General features: G+C 43.7%; 1 protein-coding gene across 4 annotated transcripts in view; it reads left to right on the top strand.

Annotated features, from left to right (window-relative positions):
- The window catches only part of GPM6B (glycoprotein M6B), a gene marked incomplete at its 5' end in the record, with an annotated part of 107479 nt that overhangs the window by 64498 nt on the left and 19157 nt on the right, over nucleotides 1-23824 (top strand). For 2 of the 4 annotated variants that reach the window (XM_084286610.1, XM_084286611.1), the window contains 2 exons: nucleotides 11173-11233; nucleotides 18197-18316. The exons of 1 other annotated variant lie outside the window; for it this stretch is intronic. In XM_084286610.1, the coding sequence (XP_084142736.1) occupies nucleotides 11173-11233; nucleotides 18197-18316 (181 nt within the window). Of the gene's footprint in view, nucleotides 1-11172; nucleotides 11234-14120; nucleotides 14188-18196; nucleotides 18317-23824 lie in introns of those variants that run through there. One more of the 4 variants, XM_084286609.1, reaches the window with a different exon arrangement.

Here is a 23824-nt window from a genome sequence, read left to right as displayed (position 1 = left end):
GCTGTGCCGCATATAGAAGATTACATAAATACCTTGGAAATCTTTTTTTTTTTTTTTTTTTTTTTTAATGACCATGTAATCTGTAATCTTAAGTCTTTCTCCTGGAGAAAATTCTGTTTTACATAGGAGAGGAGGGAGGCAGCCATGCTTCTTCATTACCAAGAAAGCCACCAACCGGCTGCCTAATTGCCCAGCTGTGCTAATGAGCCATCCCAGCCAGACACACAGAGCTGAGGTGGATCTGTTCCCCTGGTAGTTGTCTCCCAAGGATGTTTTGATATAGAAGTGCTTTGCCCTGTGCTGAATTAGAGTCATTTCCATCTCCTTCCCCCCTGCCCTGCTTCTCCTGGTAGATAGGTTTTCAATTTCTAATTTGAAGCTGTTTCATAAAGGGGTTTGTGTCTGAGATTTAGGTCTGCTCTTCATAACCCTCAAGTTAAGCCAAAGGGTAACCCCAGGAGAGGGGTGGCTTTTTTTTTCTCCCTGCAGTATAGCAGTTTAATTTGTCGTAGAAAACTGGTATTTTCAGCATCATGCCTGTGGTACAAGGGAAATTGAGCTGTGGGTACAGGAGCCCACGTGGCTTTATACTGGGCTGTGTGAATTTCTTTTAGCTTGGAAATCCTCCATGGTGGGGTCTGCCCCAATGCTTGGGGCACCTCCAGTGTGTACTTTGGTGAAAGCACAGCATGGAGCTGATGTTGCTCTTTGCTACGTTGAAAGAGTGGCCTTCTTTTATTGTTGTTGGGGTTTTTTTGTTTGTTTGTTTGTTTTCTGAAATGTATCAAATAATATAATTTGCTAAAAAGATTTTATCGGCTGCACTTTCTTCTTTTCAGAAAGAGTGAAAATTTGTTAAATATGCTTGCAAACTGGGAGAGAGGGAGGGATTAAAACTTCAAACAGCGCTGCTAAAAACAGCCCGGGCTGCTTTTGTTTAGACTTTCAAAACGCAGCAGCTTAATGCCTCCATTGTACGGCGGGGGAAATATGCTAATTCGAAGCACATTTCCCATCAGAAGCCCTTTCAGCCGTGTCATCGCCGAGATATGAAGGATGATAAAAGCGGGGGGCAAGGGGAGGCCCCGCATTACGGGCATGCGGCCGTGCCCCATTGTACACGGGGCTGAATGGGGCTGACGAGCCCGGTCACCCGTGAAGCCCCCTGGCCTGGGGGCCGGGTGGGTTCCCATGGGCGCCCGCTGCCCCCTGCCCTGCTGGGACCCCCCCGCTGGGGCAGCCTCACCTCCTCAGCCCAGCCTGTCTGCATGAAGAGAAAAGCGAGCATCGGTGTTTGGCGTGTATTAAAAATCTATAAGCTTAGTTTTTCTAACAGGAGCTGCTGTTATTTTAATGTAGAGAATTTGGGATTAAACAATCTCAAGGTTCTGTTAATGTTGCTATGATATTTGCTTGGAAACGGTTTGAAATGGCAATGAGATTTTTAGCTCTAGCTGTTTGTTTGGCTCTATAAACCTGCCGTATACTAATGGTGAATTAAACCAAGAAAATGGGCTTTTGATTGCATTTGCAATCTGGTGATGTTCCATCTGTAATAGAAATACATGCTACGATCAAAGAAACAATTAGTTTAAATACTGCTGAGGACCATGGCTGAAATTATTTCCTTAGAAATACTTTTAAAGTGGAGGTTGGTCTTCAGTTTCTTAGCTATATTGCTAAACTTATGAACAGGCAGATGGGACTGGTTGGTTTTGGTTAGGCTTAAGAAGCTGAGATCTTCTGCAGCCTGTGGGAAAGACTGTGAACTGCAGTGAGGGGGAGACCTCTGTCCCTGTTGAGAAACCTGCCTTCGGTCACCTTCAGGACAGTGGGCACACACTTGCCAGAGTACATTTTCTGATACAGAAACACAGTTTCTCCTACAGACCAAAGAGAACATCTTAGCCAGAGGCCTGTCTGTTGTTTCTGCCTTGTGCTTTTCTCCTTTTTTTTTTTCAAGTATTTTTTTTTCTGTATAGCCATCCCTCTTCCTTTTGGCAGGTCCCTTAGCTCCATCCTTTTCCTCTCCAAATGGCACAGAGCAGTGGAGCAGATGATGGCACTTTGGGAGTCAGGAGTGGTGATGAGAGATGTATGATGTGTCTATAGTACTACTGAGAGCAAAAATACTCAAGTGCTGCTTTGTATTGCTAATGCAAGGGTCTCCAGAGAAGACACATGATGATGATGCTTAGTGTTTACACTTGGGAAGCTCTGAGTGCAAGAGGGACCGTTACAAATGTGCTGAAACCTAGAGAACAGAAATAAAGTGGGATGGGAATGACGCGAGGAACAGGTCGAGAAAACTAGATGCTAAATGAATTTCACTCTGACTCATGACAAAGTGCCGAAATTATGGCGTTGAGCTACTTAACCAAATGAATGTTGTGTTTGGAAAGAAACTGGAAAGCAGGGATGTGACTAGGCAGTGTCAGGGCAGGGTCTCTCAGAAGAGGGTCTGGGTGGTTTTTGGAAGGGCCCAGTGTAGCAGGACCTGAGGATCCAGAGTCAGGGATCCAGCCCCAGCTCATTTTGGAGGAGCTGCTCCTCTGTGGGCTGCCGATGGAGCCTGGCCATGTGAGGCCACCACTGGCCTTTGTGTCAGCCCACCTTTGTGTCAAGCTTTGAAACATCCCAAGGCTGTGGAAAATGGCTGTGCCACAGGGCAGCTCCACCGCTAGGCCACCCAGAGGCCCCCAGCTCACCATGCCTAAAACTAAGGGGAGACAAAGTGTTGGAAATGTATACTGTGGGGAATAATCCTGCCTTGGCAAAGGGATTTTGCTTGACAGCTCTCTGGAAATTCAGGCTGAGAGCTGCTACTTTGTCCTTAGCTCACCCTATAGCGCTTTTGTCTCAGAGCCCGCTTTGTATGCAGGATCACCCACCACCAAGATTCGGCAAAATGGAGGCATGACATGATCCAGACGGAGCCCCAAACGCTCCTTGTTGGCAGGTTAAGTCCTGTGCTGTTTATGAGGTGGAGGGTGGGTGTTTTTTCATTTCATCGAGCTCCCTGAGTGCACACTTAACTTTCTGAGCGCGCCAGTGAAAGCCCTGTTAAACACTTCAGGGGCCGCCGTTTGTTGCCCACGAGTTGCCGTCTCAAAGGCTTTGTGGAGTGCAGAAAGAGCCCTTGTGTTATACATGACCGGGCTCCCAATTTGGGGCTGCTAAAAGAGTGGATTGGGAAAGCTGGGCTGGTTGGAGTTGCCTGGCACATATTTAGCGGATGAGTTAATTGGACACCCTCAAAGTGGAACTTGTTAATGTCCTGCAGCTCTCCTAATGAGGATATCTGCACTCGCAAAGAGTGCGGGGATTAATTGGGAAGCCTTTAGTTGGTGTCTTAACCAAGGGCTTCATGATCAGTGTCTTGTATGAGAACAGAAGATATATTTGCAATTCAACAGGCTGTCCATGGCCACAAAACATAACCAGGCCAGGATCCTTCCCAAAGTACAGTTTAATTGCACTGGAATGGGAATTTTCAGTAGCAGCAACACAGCTATGGTAGGTGACTTACAAGATGCTGAAACTTTAGACACTGAATACCTCATACCAGACATTACATTGATGCTTTCTTTTATGTCAACATTTTGACTGCTGGATTAGGTGCGTTTTTCTAAAGCATTGATGTGTGACTGCCCAATAATCCATGAGTGTCTTGGAGTGAGGAGTGGCTGAGACCAGTGTTGGTGGGGCCAGTCTCAGCCCGGGATGCTGAGGTGAGCATGCGGTGGGGGCTCTCAGTCAGTGCTCTCACCTTATGGCTCAGCTCTGCCACAAACTCTGGTCTGACTTGGGATCACACAGTCCTCTCTGCCTGGAGCAAGAGAAGCAAAGAAGTCCTACACAGGGGGGAGCAGGGACCTCCATTGGTGCTCTCCAGCCTTTCTCTGGAAGAGACTGGGGAAAAGCCTCCTTCATGGCTCTGTAAATTAATTTTTGCTCTTCACTGTGGTTCTAATGATAGTGATAAGGTTTTCTGCTCAACAGAAATGTGCTTTCTTTATGCATGTATTTATACAAATACGTATGGTTTCTACATACACACATATCCATATGAATCCTGCATGCTACCCCTCAGGAAATTCAGGAGGCATCTTCACCCCTGTCTCTCCCCACACCCCTCCAATGTGGGGTATGTTTTATAATGAGTGCCTCTGTTTCTTTTTGGGGAGCAGGCGGGTTTTGTGCGCCTTTATACTTCTCTGCTTTTTCCACGCTTTGTGAAAAGACTGGACTGAGGCCAAGACTGAAGAACAAAACGAGCACTGAATAGATGAGAGATTGTAGGTGGGATGCTGAAGTCTATGCAAAGAGTGGGAGGGCAATTTTCAAAATCAGAACTGGATGTAAAGTTAACACAGGATTGTCTGATGAAATCCAACTTTGTGGAGCAGAAGAATAAGTTTGTGTCAAGGCTGAACTCAGTGAAGTTTCAATTTATTTATAGATAGTGGGGAAAGAAATCAACTCATAGCCTCCCAATACTGATTCTGTTGCAAACTTTTGTGTTTTGAGACTAAGCAGTTTGTTAGCAGCAATGTGTTATAATGATACCTATGCTACCTTCTACAACTCCAATAGAAATAGCTCTCTTACATGCACAAGAGACATTAATGTAGGTATGGTAGCAAGTGTGACTTAAACATCTACGATGCTATTTCAGTATGTCCAAGTATTAACGAATTCTTGTTAGTCTTCTGAGATGGCAGCAGGATTTGACAACAGAATTGGAGGAAAGGGTTCACAGCAAAAGAGGAGTAGGTTGTATTGTCCTCTAGGCACAGAATTAAGGGGGTGAAGACAAAGGATGCGAGTGTATCAGTTTCCTGCTGCACTGCAGCATTCCAGCTGCTGAATGCATGGCTCAAGGCAGAGGGATAAAGAAGCAGAAATCACAGCTGAGAACCCCCCCCCCCCCCTCTGTTGTGAAGGTGACAGAGAGCACAAAAAAGGTGAGATGTGTGCCAAAATAAAGAACCTAGCCCTTAAAGTGATGGAGGAATCATAAAAGTGTTTGAAGCACCATTGAAGGGCTTCATATATTAGTTATGTATGTGAGGATGTTGCTGCTGCATGAATGGAAAATATATGTATGATCAAATAACTCAATGCCTGGGTTTGCTGCCTAATTTTAAATTTAAAGCATTTGAAACCTGCCATACATTACACTTGTAGGGAGCTCTGCATGCTGCCATGAAATTGTTGAGCTGGAGGAGAAGCTGAGGATGACTGTCAGGGCTGGTGCTCTGAATGGTGCATGCTGAATGAAAGCTGCTTCTGAAAGAAATATTGGGTTGTCTTTTGCTTTTGTTTTTTTCATAGTCTTTGTCATCCCCAGGTGGTGTCTGCTAAATCCCGGGAATGTGTGAGAGTAAGGATGTGACTGCACTTGTTTTCACTGTTTGAAGGATGTGAGTGACTATGAGGTGATACCTGCCCAGCCTGTAATACGATTTGAATGTCTATTACAGCAGGCAGTATGTGCAGCCAGTCTCTCATCTCTTCAGAATATCCATTACATTTCTGTGTACTGGTTTTAAAAGTCCCATAGGGGAGAAGATTTTATTGCTTCCTTTAGAGGCTTGTTTGATGTCAGGAAGTTTGCCTGAAATTTAGTCAGAGTTTTCCCTTTCAAGTGCATCCTCTTTTAATTATGTTAAAGTGGTTTTTCCCTTCTTAATATTTATTTCTATTCTGTGTACGGAGGATTTTCCTAGTTTCTCTTAATTCTTCACTGAACTGTTTCTACATTTCTGTGCTCTACCAGCTGTTGTGTAAATGGGCTCCAGTTTGTCAGCATGGTTCCGGCTCTGGCTCAGCAAGAGCGTGGTGCTGTTCTAGGCACTTGTGCACCAGAGGAGTGCAGGAGGTGATGTTACTTCCAGGTTAATTTCAAATGTAGCCTTTTTTATTTCTATTGCTTTTCCCCAAAAGTCTTCAGTGTGGTTGAGATTCCCGTGTTCTATCTCTCAGGGTTCTGAATTATTTTTTTCCAGTCTGTTTTCAAATGACTACAGTTCTTACTCACCCCCATTCTCCCTCCCCTCCCCCCTCAAAAAAAAAAAAAAAAAAAAAAAAAAAAGTGTTTTAAAGCCATTACTTTGGATAAAGAAATAATAACTAGCAAATATATATCATTTTTTAAATTACTTACATGTTATTGCCTGCCTCTCATAAGCAGAAATGGATTTTCCAGCTGCTTATAAGATCATCTACTTTTGCTTTCGTTTTGACCTTGATTATAGCTCTTTGGGCTTTTGTCTTTGGTAGCTTTCGCATCTCTGCCATTTGATTATTTTTTGAGACTAGGTCTTGAGACTGTCCAAGGCTTAGCTACTGGAAAAGCTATTTAGAACCACCTATTCAGTCTTTAAGGTATTCTTTTTTTCCTTTATGTTCCAAATAATGCCATCCATCTGCATTCTGGTTCAGGCCGTTTCCTGCCTATGATTCTCCCCAGTGATGATGATTGCAATGGGCCAAAGCTGCAGTCCAGCTGGAAGCTAGCAGGCCAGCCAGAGAAATGCATGAAACCCAACAACCGAACAACATCTCCTTTGCCTGCCTGCTTGCTGCCAGGCGTTTAGCTTGGCAGCAGTCATTGCCATCTTCACGTGGCTTCATGAAAGGGGTCACAGGACTGGCACCTTCACACTGTTAAGCTCTACTCATCTTCCTGGAGCACCTGCATCAGTGAATTCAGCATTTCCTTAGGTTGCAAAGATAACTACTCTCCATGCTTAAGTCTTCAGTTTTGCCCCTGCACTGAAATCCAAGACTGAGATCCCTAAACTGCAGTGCAGGCTCATATTTTTTTAATAGTCTGTATTTTGTGATGTGGTAAAAGTGCAGTTTCTTTCCACCATTTTTGTTCATGAGATCACTAATTAGGATTTCATTTTCCTAGTAATCTAATATGTCTGAAGAATGGGTCCCAGACTTTTTTTTTTTTTTTTAAGTAGTTGCCAGGTACTTGACCGCTGCACAACTAAAAGCCTGTTTTCATGCTTTAATTTCATCCACATGGAAAATTTGCTGGCTTTTGCATGAGCATTCAGAGTGGATTTTATACTCAAGCCTAGGTAACTGCTCTAAAACAGGTCTGACTGTGAGCAGTTATACTGAGATGCACCAAGTGGCTGTATGTGTATTTGTTCCTTCTCTTGAATATTTTTACATATTTTCTAAAACATGCACGCTACAAGTGTCTTTAAAATTAGTTGTTTGGAATACGTCACTGTGGTCTGAGGAACAGCCTCTGAATTTTAACTTCAGAATCTCAAATCTCATAGGATGATCTGAAATTGTTCTTGAACTATCTGGGAACACTCTTTATTACAGCTCTGTGAAGGTTTTGTAGAAATGGCAAAAACGTGCTCATCTCCTTAAACCTAAAGAATTTTCCCTAGCTTATGATAGAGTTCTTTAGCCTTCAGGAATGTAAACTAGATTCGGTGACATTAAAGATAGATGTTTGATAGAATTGACACATGAATGGAATTGGATTTTTAATATCATTTTAACCCATGCAATTGTAGTGCTTTACTTGACTGAGCAAAATGATTAAATGTGATTTATTTTTATTTTTTATTTTTAAGCTAGATAAAATAGATTAAAACCTCTTTAATGCTATTTTGTAGTGAGTGTCACTTGGTTTGCAGTGCCTTCTCATATTTTGCTCCATTGCTGTTCTTCATGGGGTCTGGCTGTACGTTTTAGCTGTGTTGTCTGTCAGGATTCTGAATTACTTTCCCCAAGTCTGAATGATTTTCCCCAAGGACATGTGCTTTAGCAGCAGAATCCCTTGCTGCTCTGCCCTTCTCCTCATTTTCGTTTTTATTTTGGTCTGCAAACAAAATGCTGGGCTGAACTAAATGTAACTAGCTACCTTTCCTGGTCACTCGTTATCTAAATGAGCCTGGTTGGTACAGCAGGTTTTTGCTAAGTATCAGTCTTCTCAGTCTTCAAAGGTGTTTGTTTTTTTTGTTGTTGTTGTTTTGTTTGTTTGTTTGCTTGTTTTTTATCTTTTGTTATTTTCCACCTTTGTGTCATTGTCTTTTGCCATTTTGTCATAGGCATATGTCTCCTGGTTTGATCATGCATTATGAGAATGATATATCTGATTTGGAGAGGGGGTGATGGAGGAGAGAACTTGCTGAGATTAACATGTGATGTGCAAGATCCACGCTTGTGTTAGCACTGGAGGAAATAGCCTATGGTTTGTTCTGTCTGCTGTGCTTACCAATGGGGGGACAAGGAGTAAGATTAAGAAATTACTTAAGGTGATAAGTACATAAAACCCATCATACATTCCAGCAACCTGGAAAGCAGTAAACAGTGGGGGAGAACAGTGCAATCATGCATCACTTAGAGCTTTTAGAGGATGATTTAGTAGAATTAATGCCTCTGAATAGTTTAGGTTGATGGCCTCTGAAGTCTTCATTTCAGGGTCTCCAGGAGTTTTGGTACCATGCTCTTACTTTCGTATTGCTGGTTTGCTGAAGGGATTATCCTAAGAGAAAGTAGGGGAAAATATTCTCCTGGCTTCTTAGTTCTGTCATGCTTAAAAAGTCCTGAGCCTGCCCAACAAAATCTGCTTGGCAGAGGGAAAGCATGCAGTTGTTTGAAGGAGTAGGTGTCAGTGACCAAGAGAAAGGGGTTTGGTACATGTAAAGGGTTTCTTCCAAGGACAGAACCAAAGATTCATTGAATGTACTTTCTACTTAAAGAAAGGAAGTTCCAGGTAACAGTTGTATTTTCTGTGCATTTATACTACTTTGGAATATTAATGTTAGAGCTATCAGATTATTTTCTGAACAGGGTTTTTGTAACTCGGGGCAGTCAGAAGTGAGGTTTCAATCCTTTAATTGTTTTACCTTCCAAAGTGAGTGAAGGTCATTAACAACCCAAGGTGTAGCCTGTCACAGCTGTGAGCTTCCAGAAGCACAGACTGAATGATGAGAAGTTCCAAGAAAGGAATTTCAGTGTCAGGAGCAGTCAATTGCTTTGACCAATGGCTAAAATCAATGTGACTTTCAGCAAGTAGGGTGTGTTTGCTATGTATTTTCAATCTTACTGATGGTAAATGGTAGAAAGAAACACACTTTATAGAAGGTTTACTTTGCATGATCATTATCCCAAATTCTTTTTCCTTGCTGACTGCAGAATTTGAAAAATATTTAGTAATGGGTTAAAGCAACACAGGAAACATGTCACCTACGTTTTCACCATTCAGCTGATTCCTTGAAGGAGCATGTTTGCATTACATGGTCTCGTTGGGGCAGGGATTTTAGTGTCTATGGACTGATGTGTGTGTGCTATAGCAGGCTGGTGAAATAAACCTTGCATGGGGGGTGAGGTTTCTGCTGGGGCTGCTGATTTGATTACCTGCAAGAGCCTTGCACAAGGGTTCCTGTGGAAACTTCATCTCCTCTACAAATTAGCTTCATCCTGCTCATAAGACATTCTGCTGAGATGTGAGCTTCAAGCACAGACTCTTCCTGGACTTCAAGAAAGGTTTTTAGGCAAATGCCTAGCATCAAGTTTTGGTGCTGTGCTGTGAAGTCTTAGGATGGGTGAGGAGCACAAGACCTCTTGGCAATGGGGTTGGGGCATGATGTGCTTGTTACTTTGTTTTGGGCATTACTGCTCAGCTGCTGCTGTGGTGACACTGGTGAGGGAGGAGATTTGTGCACTGCTTTCTTGCAAATGAAGGGAACTTTCTCTAAAGGGTCTGAGGTTTTTTGTGCTTTTCACTAGATATCTATAGAAATAAAAATGCACAGCAAAATTGTGGGTGTAGTAACTTCAGTCAGAAAAGGCTGAATTGCAGCTACAAATCCTTGGCCTGCTTCCCTCTTCCCACTCTCTTGGTTGAATCTGCTATATGGAACATGCAGCATGTAGGTTTTAACATCTTCAGCATTCGCTGAATCTTCTTGGCACTTTTGCAGCCTGCAGGATCTGCCGCAGGGGCTCGAAAGTGCTGAAACCTGCCAGATTGCAAAAAGCCCATCGCTCCTTGGTTGCTCCATCACCCTGCACACAGCGAGGGGTACATTTGGGCACAGCCACCCTGTGCAGCATGGCACGCCACAGGCCACTGAGATGAGCAGAGTGGTGGGCAAGGCTCATGAGCCTCAGTACTTTGTCTTGGATGTGTAGGCTTGGGATTTGGATGCTGAATAACACCCGTGTGCATGTTGGCTCCCCAGAGCAGGCTGGGGAACACCTGAGGTGGCCCTGTACGGAGCAGCATGGCCACGGCCTGGTTTTGCTTTGTGCAGAGCCAGTTTGGTGCCATGCCATGGGCTGTGCTGCATGGAGGGCAGCCATCGCACCCGGCCTTCGCGGCGACGATGCACTCGTTTCTGTGCGTAGCTTTAGGTCTCAAATGGCAGGCATCCTTTTATAACCCCAAGCTGTGTTTTTTTCAACATTTCATCCTTTACAGTATTGCACACACGTTTTAGGTCACTTCAGCTTGTCTCCTTTCTGCCTGCTGTGATTTTTATATGATTTTTTTTTCCATTGTGCTCACGAGTCAGAGAAAGAATTTAGATTTTTCTTACAGATACAGGCACCCTTGCTCGTATACTTCTCCCCTACGTGCTTTTGCCTCATGTGAGCGGGACTCACTCAGCCAGGGGAGCAAACAAGCGGTGCCGACCCCTCGCCCCCCGTCCCTCACAAGGGCAGGGGGCGTGCGGAATAAATCAAAATGCGCGGCGTGGTGACAGGGTCCCACGGGAAAGCGAGCCCTGCGGCTGTGCCCCGGCCTGCGCTCCCCTCCAAGGCGACGAGGGGGGGCTCCTTTCTTCCTCACCCTCCTCTCCCCTCCCCATCGCTCGCTGCAGGGGAGCGGTTCCCCTATGCCAGGGAGCGGGGAAGGGGTGCAGGGGGCTCTCTTATAGCCGGGGCTGGCGGTGACGTACGGCGGAGCGGTGGCTGGCACGGTGCCGGGCGGGCCAGTGAGCGGAGCGAAATCGAAGCTGACAAGAGTCTGGGCGATGTGGAAGGGGCTGTGATCCACAGGAGGGAGAACAGAGGCGCTCCGTCACCGCCGCCCTCAATAGGAGACGGAAGGGAGCGCGAAAGGAGGCGAGGAGAAAGAGCCTGTGCCGGGGGGGCGGGGGGGCGGCATTTTTGGTGGATGGTATGAAGCCAGCCATGGAAACTGCAGCGGAGGAAAATGCAGAACAAAGCCAAGAGAAAAAAGGTACCCGGGGGTCGAACAATAGCCTGTTTAAATCCGTTCACTGAGGGCGCTGAGAGAGGTTCAGGCCAGTTGGGTCACTTTTCAGAAGGGCTCTCAAGAAACCCTTAGCGCATCTGCTGGCTCGGCAGCGCGGCGATGGAGCGGCGGTCTGTCCGTCTGTCTGAGCATACGGTTGCTCTGAGCCTTTCCTGAGCGGACCAGAAATGATTTTTTCTGTAAAAGAACTCTTGTCATTGCTGCGTCCTTGATAGGCTTTGGTGAATTTGGTTTGGAGGGAGCGTGTGGCTGTGTGTTTGCGTGTCCTTTTTGGAGCCGAAACCCGGCATTTCCACCGAGACCTGCCGTGTAGCGGGGCTTGGCAGTGCGGGAGACCTCAGCTATAGAAACATCCAGGAGACTCCAGTATCACACTACCTTCCTGTAGCTAGCTTGTTGCCAAATACTACTCTTAATTTTAAATTCCTTTTCATTTTCTGTGGTGTTTTCTGGCATGTTTTGTTCGTGTTGAGATCTTTCTGCTCTCTGGAAATGGAGAATAATGCCATGAGTTTCACAGTGTTAGGTTTCGGGATGTGTTTAACCACCAAGAATTGCTCTTTAATGGAGAAAACAAGCTGGTGGTAGCCGTTGTGCAGAAGGGAGGTGGCAGTGCATGAGAGAGGTGCTTTGCTCATCCCAGCGGTACAGGTGGTGCTTTTGGTCCGGAGGGCTCAACTTCAGGGGTAGATGCAGCTACCCAAGGAGCATTTTATTTCTGCATCATGTAATTCATGCCAAATAAATCTCTCCTCATAGAGTAGCAGGCTATTGTACAACTCATAGCAACAAGGCTTTTGCTAAATAATACAAAATTATTAAAATCTCCACTGCCTTTTTACATGATTCATGCTATTCATGCTATGTTGTGTGCTGTTTGTAAGCAATTTGAGTATCTCATAGGCATATGCAGCTGATACACAACTAATAGGTTTCACTGAGAAAATTGTTTCATTTATTGTTAAACAGTTTGGATACAAACGTAATGATAAATCTGATGCTGTCCGGTACCAGATTCTGTTTTGCTGCTTTGAATCTGATCCCTCCTACACACTTTGTATAATTCAAACCTAGCTTCAGTTTCAAGTAAATGAAATTTGTCAAGTGATTAGACATAGTACTACATAATCCCTTAGGGATTTCACAAAAGGAGTTCCACTGATGAGAGATTAAACTCTGAAAGCCATTAGTGTATGTGGGCAGTAACCCACCTCGCTGCAGTTTTTGAGTAATTAATATACAAAATGTCCTAAATATCTTGGCTATTAAACCACCTGGAGCTCACAGATAATTCTTCAAAAATTACAGTGATTTCTTTTCTTATGACTGATGAGTTTCTTTTAAACTGTTAGAACTCATGACAATAAAAACCAAAGTTATCTTTATGTGTCAGCAGCTGTGCAAAACAAAATGTGTTGCTGAGAGTGTTTAGGATGAGCTTATAGTTTCTCTTTTTATTTTGGCAAGGGTGAAAGCACAACATGTAGAACAGTAAATCTGTTACCAAGTCAAGGTGGTTGATCTGTTGTTTTTGTAGGATGCAGCCTGGGGAATTTCCTATCTTAATTTCACCACCATTTCCTGGTTTTTCTGTGATAATTTCATACTTTGGCTATGTTACTTAGGTATGTTTATGTAACACTTTGGGGCTTTGTTCATGACAGTTCCTTAATTTCTGAAAGTAACACATGGTCTCCCACATTATGCTCTTTATTTCCATTCAGTTAACTTCCAAATATGTTTCACAGCGAATTAAAATGCAGAAAGCTGAAACAGTCGATTCTACTTTTAGTTTCGGTAGTAAAATAGCCCAGGTCCCCATGAGGAGTTACTGCCATGAAGCGCTTGCTGATGGAGGAGGTCTGCAGAGCTTTTGGGGGGCAGATGTTCCAGCATGCTGAGATTGCGTGGTCCAGCCGGGTTTCAGATGGGCTCAGCAGGCATCAGGTGCCTCAGGGAAATGGCAGGCTTATGCAAAAGGGCTTTTTCACCAGCAGCCCTTGTGGTGAAAAATGGGCTTTTTCTTTGTGTGGAGAAACTTCCTGGAAAATATTGTTGGTTTGTTTGGGTGTGCAAAACAGCAACTGACCTCTTCAAAAGGGGACTGGATCTCCTGATCGAAAGGTTTGCCAGGCTTGCAACACCTCCTTGTTCCTCTTACATCACACCTGAGCTTACTGCAGTAACTGCCCTTTATGAAATGCACTAGGTCCGGTGGTTGCAAGGCAACTATAGCAGCTTGGAGCAATGGAAGAGCTGTCACAGAATATTTTAACTCTTCCTTCCAGAAATGAATGGCCAAGTACAAGAAGATGTTGTTATTGCTAAAACTGGGCAAGAAAAGATCCTGAGAACTTCACGTTGGATATTCAGGTCCACATGCAGGGTGCTTTGCACTGCCAAATGCAAATACTTTGAGGAAATGAGGATACGATTGCATGCTATCTATGTAAACTCCTGTACTCCAGAGGGAAACACAGGGGAACAAAACCACCCAGGCACTGAGGTCTGCTTTGAGTTCGAGCACCTCATACAATCACAACTAGAGAGAGGTGTCATGTAGGTACCAGTTTGTGTTTCCCATCCCTGTGGCAAATGTGGAAGGCCTGCTATTTTGGACCGCAGTATAATTGAGACAATTTACGCAAGCTAATGGGCTTCATGAATATTTACGGACTGGTAAATGAAAAAGATTGATCTTATTTACATTTCCAAAGTTTGCTGAATTGTATGTGAATTCCAGCTTTGTATTTTAATAAGGATTTTTGCAAGCCCCCTGCCTGATTCAGGCAATGATACTGCCCAGCTGTTGGATTCAGTGCTTATCAGGCATTTGTTCCTCTGCACCCAGATGAGTGGCTGCTGCCCCAGTTTTTTAATTGGAAATGGAACAACGCCCATGTTGATGGAGATAAGAAGCAAGTCAGCTGTACATTGCATATCAGCAGCCCTTATCAGAGAACACCATGAGCACACTCAAGCAAAATGTTTAGCAGATCCTTTACAGGGCTGCAGGACAGATTGGATGCATTTTAAAGATGAAGGTTTACAAATTATTACAAATGACAGGGCTTATCTTGCAGGCATTAAATTAAATCAAAACGTGAGGACTGGGCAGGCAGATTTACTGAGGTGGAATAAATAAGAAAAACGAAATGCCTTTTTGCATCAGCAGTGAATGATATAGATCCTGATACACATCAGCAGAGACAAGAAGTTCCCCTTTCCATTTAACTAAGAGGAATATTACCAAGCTGCAAAATTCCCCAAACACACACCAAAAAGATTAAAAACAAACAAACAAAAAACAACCAACCAAAAAAAGCTGTGGATGGCCACAGTGAATTTACAATTTACACATGGAAGAAAGCTATTATACTTGGAAATAGTTTCCTTGTATGGATACATACTATGTACAAATTGCATTTGCTATACTTAGGAATAATGAAAGCCAACCTCAACAGCTGTGTCAATGGTTCATTTTAATTGGCTGTTGCCTAATAAGATACTCCCTGAAATACATCCTTGTGCACAGGAAGGGCTGTGATCTTCAATTATTATATTCATGATAATACAAAGCGATGTTTCCAGTATTAAACTCTAACTAGGTAAGTATGTGCCAGTCAACAGCATGAAGAAGATACTTTGCTTAAACACAACTGTGCAACTGTGTTTGCAGTGTGAACAGAGATACTGGGGTGTGACTTGAGAAAGGCCTGAATTAGCATGCTGTTTACTTCACTTTTAGTGTAGTTCATTTTGTGGAGTGAACTTATGACATTTTGATGCATCACCAATAGATGTATTTTTCATTATAGCAAATTGGAAAAAAAATCATCTTTTTAACATACGTTATAGTTATTAGCCAAAGTTTTCAAGTGCACTGCATTAGCTTAGCATTAGGGGATACTTTCAGAGCTATCAAGCCATTTAAAGATTTTTAGTGTACTGCATGTTTGTTCCTGTTTCAAACAATTTATTGGTGTTTCAGATCCCCAGAAAATAATAACTGCTTTAGTATAAGTCCTTGAAGAATACAACTGTAGAAAGAGGTCCAGCCCAGGGAGAATCTGGGACACACTATATTCTGGGGATAATAATTTGGCAGGCTTAGTGATTTAGGTTTTAATGAATAGGATTTGGCTTCTAAATAGGAGGGGGTTGAAAAACGCTCAGAGACTGTACTCATACTTGCCTGACTGACCTCATGAAAGCAGAAAACCTAGACATATGTGCCACAGTATATGGTAACATAGAAAGAAACCCAGATGGCGATGTCTGTGGACAATAGACTGCAGCAGGAGAGGGGAGCAGAGTTGTTGGAGAGGGGAGCCCTATTCTATTTCTCCAGCCTTTCCCCATTTTCTGACCAGCCCTGCTGCTGGTGCAGTATATATCACCAGGCTGTCAGATCATAAATGACCCAGTGATAACCCCCTCTTTGCTCCCATGGACCACACACTGCTTCGTTGGCTGCCACAGGTGAAAGTCCAAACTGTTTGTTTCCTCTAAAGCCATATGCTAGAGACAGCAAGCGTTGAGGACATTGGACACCGCAAATTTTATTGCAGGCATGTGAGATGATTCATTCAAAATGCATGTTGAACGCCCCAGTCGCCATCAGAGTGTCTGCACTGTGTGACACACAAACACTGTCAGTCCTGTAGCTGCTGGCTCTGCGTGGGATCCAGCACAGGATGCCTTAATGAGCACGGCTGTGCACAGAGAGCATCTTCACCTACACCTAGAAATGCAACTTGTATCATTAGTTCCTCAAAAAAAAAAATAAATATAAAGCAGTTGTCATCTGAATTTTTGGGGAGCAGAGTTAAAATTCCTTTTTTTCTGTACTGTGTGTGGTGTTTGTTACACCACTGAAGCCTATGGAGCTTCTGACCTGGTGGTGATTTTGCACAAATGGACCTTTGTGGAGCCCAGAGAAGTCACCAGAAGATACTCTCTGGCTTCAGGAGTCACATCATGCGTGCAGCGAAGGCCATAAAGTGGCCAGCTGCTAAGTGTCTCTTTGCAGAGCAATGGAAAAACTGAGATTCTTCATGCAATTTGAACTACCGCCCTATGAAAGGAGCCCTGTTTTTCCAAAGCCAGAAATGACTAATTAAAGACAAAAAAAAAAAAAAAAAAAAAAAAAGATTATTTTCGCTTACAGAAATGATGCTGCAAAGTTTGCGTGCTAACTCCACGTTTCGGTGTTTGATGCTGGTTCCACAGTAGGCAGTGACTGTGCCAGCATCTGCTGCTTTCAGCAAGTGGTTTTTGTAGATGCCACAAGAGAAATCTCAAATTGTGGGTTCTGGCCTAGCAGCATAAGACCTTTGTGGTGCCAAGGATGTGATCTAAATGCTCCTGCAAAGCAATTGGAATTGTTTTTCTTCCCAGAAGTTTTGCCAGCTGGTTATTATTATTATTAAAATCTGAATCTGTTACTCATGTCTAGTAAGTAGCTTCAAAAATATGAGGGAGCAGGGAGGGGGCAGACAGTACACAGTACCAGCAAGCAGTGCTGTTGTTTTCCAGTTTGTATCAAATTCAATTATTACGGTGTTTTTTGTGATCTCATGAGCGGGATTGTTCCTGTGTAAGCAGGAGGAGATGATATCATCACGGAAGTTTTCCTGAGCATGCAAAGTCATTTTGGAATGATGGCTTCAAGACGTTCTAAATTTGGATGCCTTCATAAAATGTGGCGTTTGTCTTTCCAAAGAGGAAGGATAAGCTATGCAAAGTCAAGCAATGCCTCTTAGGAAAGACACACTGCTTGATGGTTTGCGTGTGAGTACTGGAGAGGGGACAAGTAGCAAACCATGAAGTGGCCTTTACTGAGCCATTGGTACTATGTCTGTGTCAACCCAAGGGGCTCTTTTAGCACCAGAGTTCATTCGCTGGTGTAGGAGATGGACAAATTCCTGTTGGAAACCTCTAGATCCACCATTTGGATTCAAAGCCAAGATGTTTCTCTTCTGACGTATGCAAATGTAGCTGTGCCAAACTCACCAGCAACAAAACAAAACAACCTGAGAGAAGGACCGGGGCCCTCACAGCCCAAAAATGTATGGCATTCGAGCTCCTACCCCCCAGAAATTTGCCTTGGACCTAATTCACAATACATGGCTTCTGACATTGTAACTGTCACTTCCTCCACTTACTGAAATGCTGTGAAGTCATATTTATTTTGGCCAGGGAGGGTGATTACCTTTGCATTTCACTGGGGCTGAGGGGGCTGCAGTGCATTACAAGGAATGGCCAGGTCATCCTGCCCTGACAGCCCGGCAGTGCCGTGAGGGAGGCGAGGGGGAAATGTTGATGCTGTGCCTGTCCTCTGGGCCCCAGAAAGAGGGGTAGAAGGATAACAGCTCCTGCTCCCTCCAACCCTCGAATAAGCCTCTTTTAACTTATTTGGTCCAGAATTTTGGAAATCAGCAGAGCCTATGCAAAACAAAACCCACATTTTTTTTATGTAAAAAAAATAACAGAATGAGCTTTTGTGTTTGACTTGTCTCGACATGTGATATTAATCATTCTCTTTGTCAGATTTGGAATTTTTAGGAACCAGATAACATGTTTTGCCATGGCTATGTCTTCTTTCATTCCCTGCCATGAACAAGGAGGGGTAGAAACGGGGTGGGGGTGAGGAGGAATGACCAGCCACTGTAACCGAGGTCCTTTTCCGTGGGTTTAATTCAAATCCCAGCTGGAGTTCCAGCTGTTCAACCCTTCTTAATATTTGTATGAACATTTCCCTGTTGTTTGTCCCCCCAACCTCTCCCTTGTTTTGGTAAAGTTACATTATTTCAGTGATGAAACTACAGTGTGTTTTTATGGGCTCTTATTTTTAAAGTTAAATGACTGAAAGTGCTGAACTACAAACTTTGGTGACACTGACTTTTTACCACCTAAAATTGGCAGTGATCACCAGACCAGAAATGGAAATTGGCAGGTACCACTGGATGTACAGGAGTTCAAGGCCACACCGGTACCATCATGTGCCAGCATTGAGAGGCAATGTTAGTCCTTTGGGGATTCAAGGTAAATAAAAGGCGGGGTGAAACTGGAATGGAGAGTTCAGAAATGGTAGCATAAGCCTAATGCTTTGCAATAGTCCTAACGATTTAAGATAAATGTTCTTCTGCTTTTTTTGTTGTTTTCTTTGTTAATCCTGTAAGGAATCTAGTTCTTTTATACGAATACTTGACGTATGTTCAATTTTGGTTGTTAATGCCTTAAAGACAATGATGTGCAGTGAGGGATACCTCCCTGTTAACTGTTCTGCCTGATTGTTTCAAAAGTGTTTTCAGATGAGATGACTTGGTACGGTTTTTGTATGCAGATGAATCTACCCAAATGATCAGCCACAAATGCAGTGATTGACAGACAGTAAACCAGTGACAGCACATCTGGTTTATCAGTCTCCTACAACACATTTCCTAGATAATATTCTGTGGCTTTCTTTGTGTTTTTTCCTTGCTAGAAACAGTAGTTTGTATGTTAGATCTTTGAAGACAGAAGCTGAAGTTTTAAAAATGGTTTGGTGTTTCCACATGTCTGGGCTTTCAGAATCTGACTTGAGTCCTTAAAAAGATATTTTGTTTTCCCAAAGCTTTGTTTTAAGGATCTGGGGGAAATTTAGTTTGTAAGAATCTCAGAGAGGCACCTGAAGTCAAACACATGACATAGCATTGGAAAATTCCAGCCTGACCAAGGGTTACGGCAGTGAAGGACAGAGACGCTCAGAGAGTGCATTTGCAACTAACTGCATCCAGCAATCCTCTTCTTTTCCTGGAGCCTAGTGACTGAAGAGTGCGTGGCAGCTTGTTTGCTGGAGATGTCTGCCTCAGCATCAGAGACTTCAGCAGCAATTGCACAGAAACATTCACCAATTGACTTCCATTATATATTCATACCTGTTGTTCTTTAGAATTCAAATGTTTATGTATTTCAGAATGGCTTTTTTTTTTCTTCTTTTGCAAGTACTTAGATGGCAAATCCATCCATCTACCATCTTCAATTATCAATATTACTTTGGCCATATTTTATGATAAATGACCCTATGACAGACTTGGGGCTGCCAAAAGACGTCAGAACTTCAGATCAGTGCACGTGGGATCTTTTGTACAAAGGAAAAAGATGTGGGGAGGGACAATAGATTATGAATGCTGCCTTCCTGGTTGGCACAGGGCATGGAGGGAGCAGGCCAGGTGCCTGGTTATCGGGGTCTTGTGCCCCATCAGCTGTCCCCAGAGCTGCAACACGTCCATATGTGCTGGCACGGATGAGCCAGGACGCAGAGGAGACTCGCAGCCTTCTGTCATGGCAGCTGGGAGTCTGGCACCTAAAATAGGGATAGAAACCCTTGTTGAGGCAATGGATCCCTAAGCAGGCTGCCTTGGGAAGCTTCCCGCAATAACATTCGAGTAAATGCAGTGCCTTGTCATGGGGGGTTGAAGAAGAAAGGGTTCTTGCTGATGCAAACCAAATCAAGCCAAAACAAGCCCCGGAGATGCCAGTTCAAAGAAAGGTGCTTTAAGTGGCTGCACTTAAAGAAATTAAAAGGTTTCTAGGCAGCAGCAAAACTGCTCTGAGCACGTCTTGAGTAAGACCAACCTGCCAGTGATGGATTAGGCACAGTGAAAATATTGATCTTTCCCTCAGATTGGAGGGAAAATGTGGCTTTAATCACAACACACCTGCTGTAACACACCTCCCCTCAGTACTGGCATGCAGCTCCCTGCTGCTGGATGGCATTGGCTGGAGTGTAGGGGTACACGCTCAAGCTGCTTTGAGAAGCTGTGTTATTTCATGAGTGCTGGAGCAGTGTGGATGTTCCTACCTTTCCTCCCTGTTGGTGTCAGTGTGGACACCACTAGGAGAGCCCCTCTGGGGCATCCTCATAGCATTTCACAGGATCCTCACATCTGACACGGTCTCTTCAACCATTTAAAGCTTTACTCTGACACTTGAGCAATAATGGTAAGTGTCAACATGGTATTTGCTGCAGTGTTCAAGCCAAGGCGTCCTCAGAGCTTAAGCTGCAAGCTTAATGAGCCTTTAAGTGCCTAAAACATTTTTTATTTTATTTATTTATTTATTTTTCCCCAGGATGCATTTCTGTCTCTAGAAAGAAATACTTAGCACTGGCTGTTTGATGTAAGCTTAGCAGTAGGCATTCTTCCAGTGGCGGTGGGCGTTGTTTGCTTTATAGGAATCTTTTTTCCTTACCTTCCCCCAGATTCTGGGAGGTGTTTCAGCTCTCTTCTGTGAGTGTGTGAAGGTTCGCAAGCATGGAGCATCTTGCCAAAACAGCTTGCACCCCCTCACTGAAGTAAGCTGAAATTTGGAAAATGGCGTGGTGGGCAATCAGCTGGGGAAATACCTGCAGGACAACTGCTGCAGGACAAAGGATTTCTTTAGTTGCAGTTCAGGTTTCTTACTGCAGGTTTCTTACTACTTCTTTTGCTCCACAGCAGGGTGAACCTCCTCAGAAGATCTTGGCAGCCTCAGTTCTCTCTGAAAATGGGAATTTACCTTCTGAATCTTAGACCTGCTAGGCTGAATTCCCCCTGCACACTGTTTTTGGCCCTCAGCTCTAGGGAGGGGAGAGGCTGTGTTTCTGTTTGCTTCTGTATAGCTAGGGAGGAGACATCTGGGGAAGCAGTTTTGTAGCAGTGACTGAAATCCAGTGTGGTAAATGTCTTACTCTCCAGTTGTGTACTGATGGTTGATGGAGAGTGAGGTGAGTTACAGCTGCCAGAAGGGTGGAGCTAAGACCCACAACTCCAGTCTTCCAGGTAAGATTAAAGTTAAGTCAGCTTTAGAAATGGTGTCTTCTAAGTACCAGGTGGACCTGAAGGATGATTTAATCGGGGAGACCCTGATGTCTTTACAGAAGGTTTCACAGAAGTAATGAAGTGGCCATGGCACTGAAGTGCTTAGGTGCTTTCATGCCTCTCCCAGCGAGTGTGCCTGGATCTCTCCTGGTTCTGAGTACCTCTGGCACCCTGCCCATCGCTTCATCCATTTTACTTCTTTGGCTTGAGCTTGTCCACAGTAATCACCTGGGCTGGCACCTACTGAGGCAGAAATTCTCTCATGTTCACCCTATTGATTGTTTCTCCAAGAAAGCAAAATAGGGGAACCAAGGGGAAGGAGGTCAGGGTGAGAGTGAGCAGGAGGCATGTCTTCAGGCACATTAAGTGGTGAGCTGATGGTCCATCAGCTGAGAGTTACAGCGCAGTTTGGACCAGAGGCTGCCCTTGCTGGTGCAATGAATTTGGCCTTTAAACTCTATCAATGTGCCCTTCCACATGCTCAGGCTGTGCAGGAGTCCCAAGGGGCTGCTTTAGATAGTAAAACACTAAAACGAGTCGCTAGGAGGAATAATGCCAAAGCTTCTATCAGTAATGCTTGAGCTGTTCCTTATGTGAGAAGTCTCTTTTTAAATCATCTACTTATTTTTTCTTCTCCAGGAGTAGCTTACAACTACAAAATATCCATTCTCAAGGGGACCCTTATATACCTGTTGGAGTATAAGGCATTTTTCAAGCATAAATTAAATATATTTTTCCTGCTGTGGTTTACTCTGTTTCACAGGCTAAAAGTAAAACAGAGAAGACATGAATTAAAGCAGACAATGTTTTGCCTGACCTTTGTGCAAGAGCAAGTAAAGCTGGCAAGAGCAATTCTCTTGTCCCCTGGCCTTGTGGGGTGGCAATACCCTTCCCATGCAAGTCTGGCTCCTCGCTGTCAGAGAGCAAACAGCCGGGGATGGGTGCTTGCAACGCGCGTGGAGATAGTGATTCATTTTATAGATTGTGCTGTCTGAAAGAAACGCCTTCAGAACACCTGTGAACTTAATGAGCCTTGCAGAAGGCTGGGAATAATATAAATGGGGAGTGTGTGCATTTCAATAAATTTGAAGATGATAGATTGGATGGGATCTGTAAAAAAATTTAAAAAAAAAATAAATCAGATCATCTGTTCTGGCACTAAACAGGTCTTAGAATGTAACCTGCTTCTTCCTGCCGTGGGAACACTTATTTTTTCCTATAAGTGACCGTTTAAGAATGAAAAAAAAGGAGTTATGTTTACTGCTGTCTATTCTTGGAGTCTTCCCTGTGTCATTTAATAGCATCCAGAAGAGAGAAATCTTGCCTTTTCTCCAATTTGAATGTCGTTTTCTTTAACGAAAGGAAAAACAGTCAGCTTTTCCTGTTGATGAACATTAATAACCTCTGCAAGGAGGTTATATTACAAAAAAAAAAAAAAAAAAAAAAAAAAGTGCTTGATTTTAATCCTGTTTACTCTATTTTTGCTGGAGTATTCAGGTCCATCTTCTTACTTTTATTCATATAGTACCACAGAGATGCCTAGTGCTTCATGGATTTAAAAAGGAGTCTTGCAATGGTGCTTTCAGGCTCCAAAATGCTTGTTCTTAGTGTGCACCAGTTCTGGCTTCACTGCACCACTTCCAGCACTGGAGACAAGAGCAAAGGTTTTTCTCTGGTACACAAGAGTATGGAAGCATCTAATCACAGAATCACAGAATTTCTAGGTTGGAAGAGACCTCAAGATCATCGAGTCCAACCTCTGACCTAACGCTAGCAGTCCCCACTAAACCATATCCCTAAGCTCTACATCTAAACGTCTTTTGAAGACTTCCAGGGATGGTGACTCCACCACTTCCCTGGGCAGCCTGTTCCAATGCCTCACAACCCTTTCAGTAAAGAAGTTCTTCCTAACATCTAACCTAAAACTCCCCTGGCGCAACTTAAGCCCATTCCCCCTCGTCCTGTCACCAGGCACGTGGGAGAACAGACCAACCCCCACCTCGCTACAGCCTCCCTTGAGGTACCTATAGAGAGCGATAAGGTCGCCCTTATGAATCTATGCATCTAATGCTAAGGTTTAAACCTTGCTCTTCAGTCCTTCAAGTAGCTCCTAAATATTAGAGATCAGGCTAAGACTGACTGGTTGGATCAAACTACCCCACATCTCACCGCATGGTCACTTGAAGCATCTCACACCAGCCACCATGAAGAATGAGAGTGGTGGTCTTGTTGGATTTCAGGTCTAATCCTTTGTGGCAGCCCTGATGGCTGTAGTCTCCAAAGGTCACATCATCTTTGGCACAGATGCTGTGCACGTTGCTGAAGAAAGCATACTAATATATGGATTTACAACTTGATCTAGCTAGACTGAAGCAGCATTGCATGAAGTTTACTGGCTCTCAAGAAAAGTTCATTTTCAGTAGAAGTTAATTTTACAGCCCTTCTGATTTGGGGAGGACAAAAAGGCAAAATTAGGGGGAGAACCAAAGGCAAAATTTCCTAGAAAGGTTGGACGTGAAGAGTTTTAAGAAGAAAACACAGGATGTGCTCTGTTTGAGCTCATCACTTATTTAGTCTATTTAATATACTTAATCCATACCTGTGGTGAGCGAGCATTTATCATAATTGCTGATGAAGATTTTAGCTTTGTGTCATATTTTGTAAATCAGTAACATTTGAGATGAACAGGAACAGGTAACAGCCGAGCTTT

Source organism: Netta rufina (genome assembly GCF_964035555.1).
Source record: "Netta rufina genome assembly, chromosome: 1".
Classification (NCBI taxonomy): domain Eukaryota; kingdom Metazoa; phylum Chordata; class Aves; order Anseriformes; family Anatidae; genus Netta; species Netta rufina.
The sequence above is the reverse complement of the archived record's forward strand: the minus strand, read 5'-3'. Positions and strand labels throughout refer to the sequence as shown.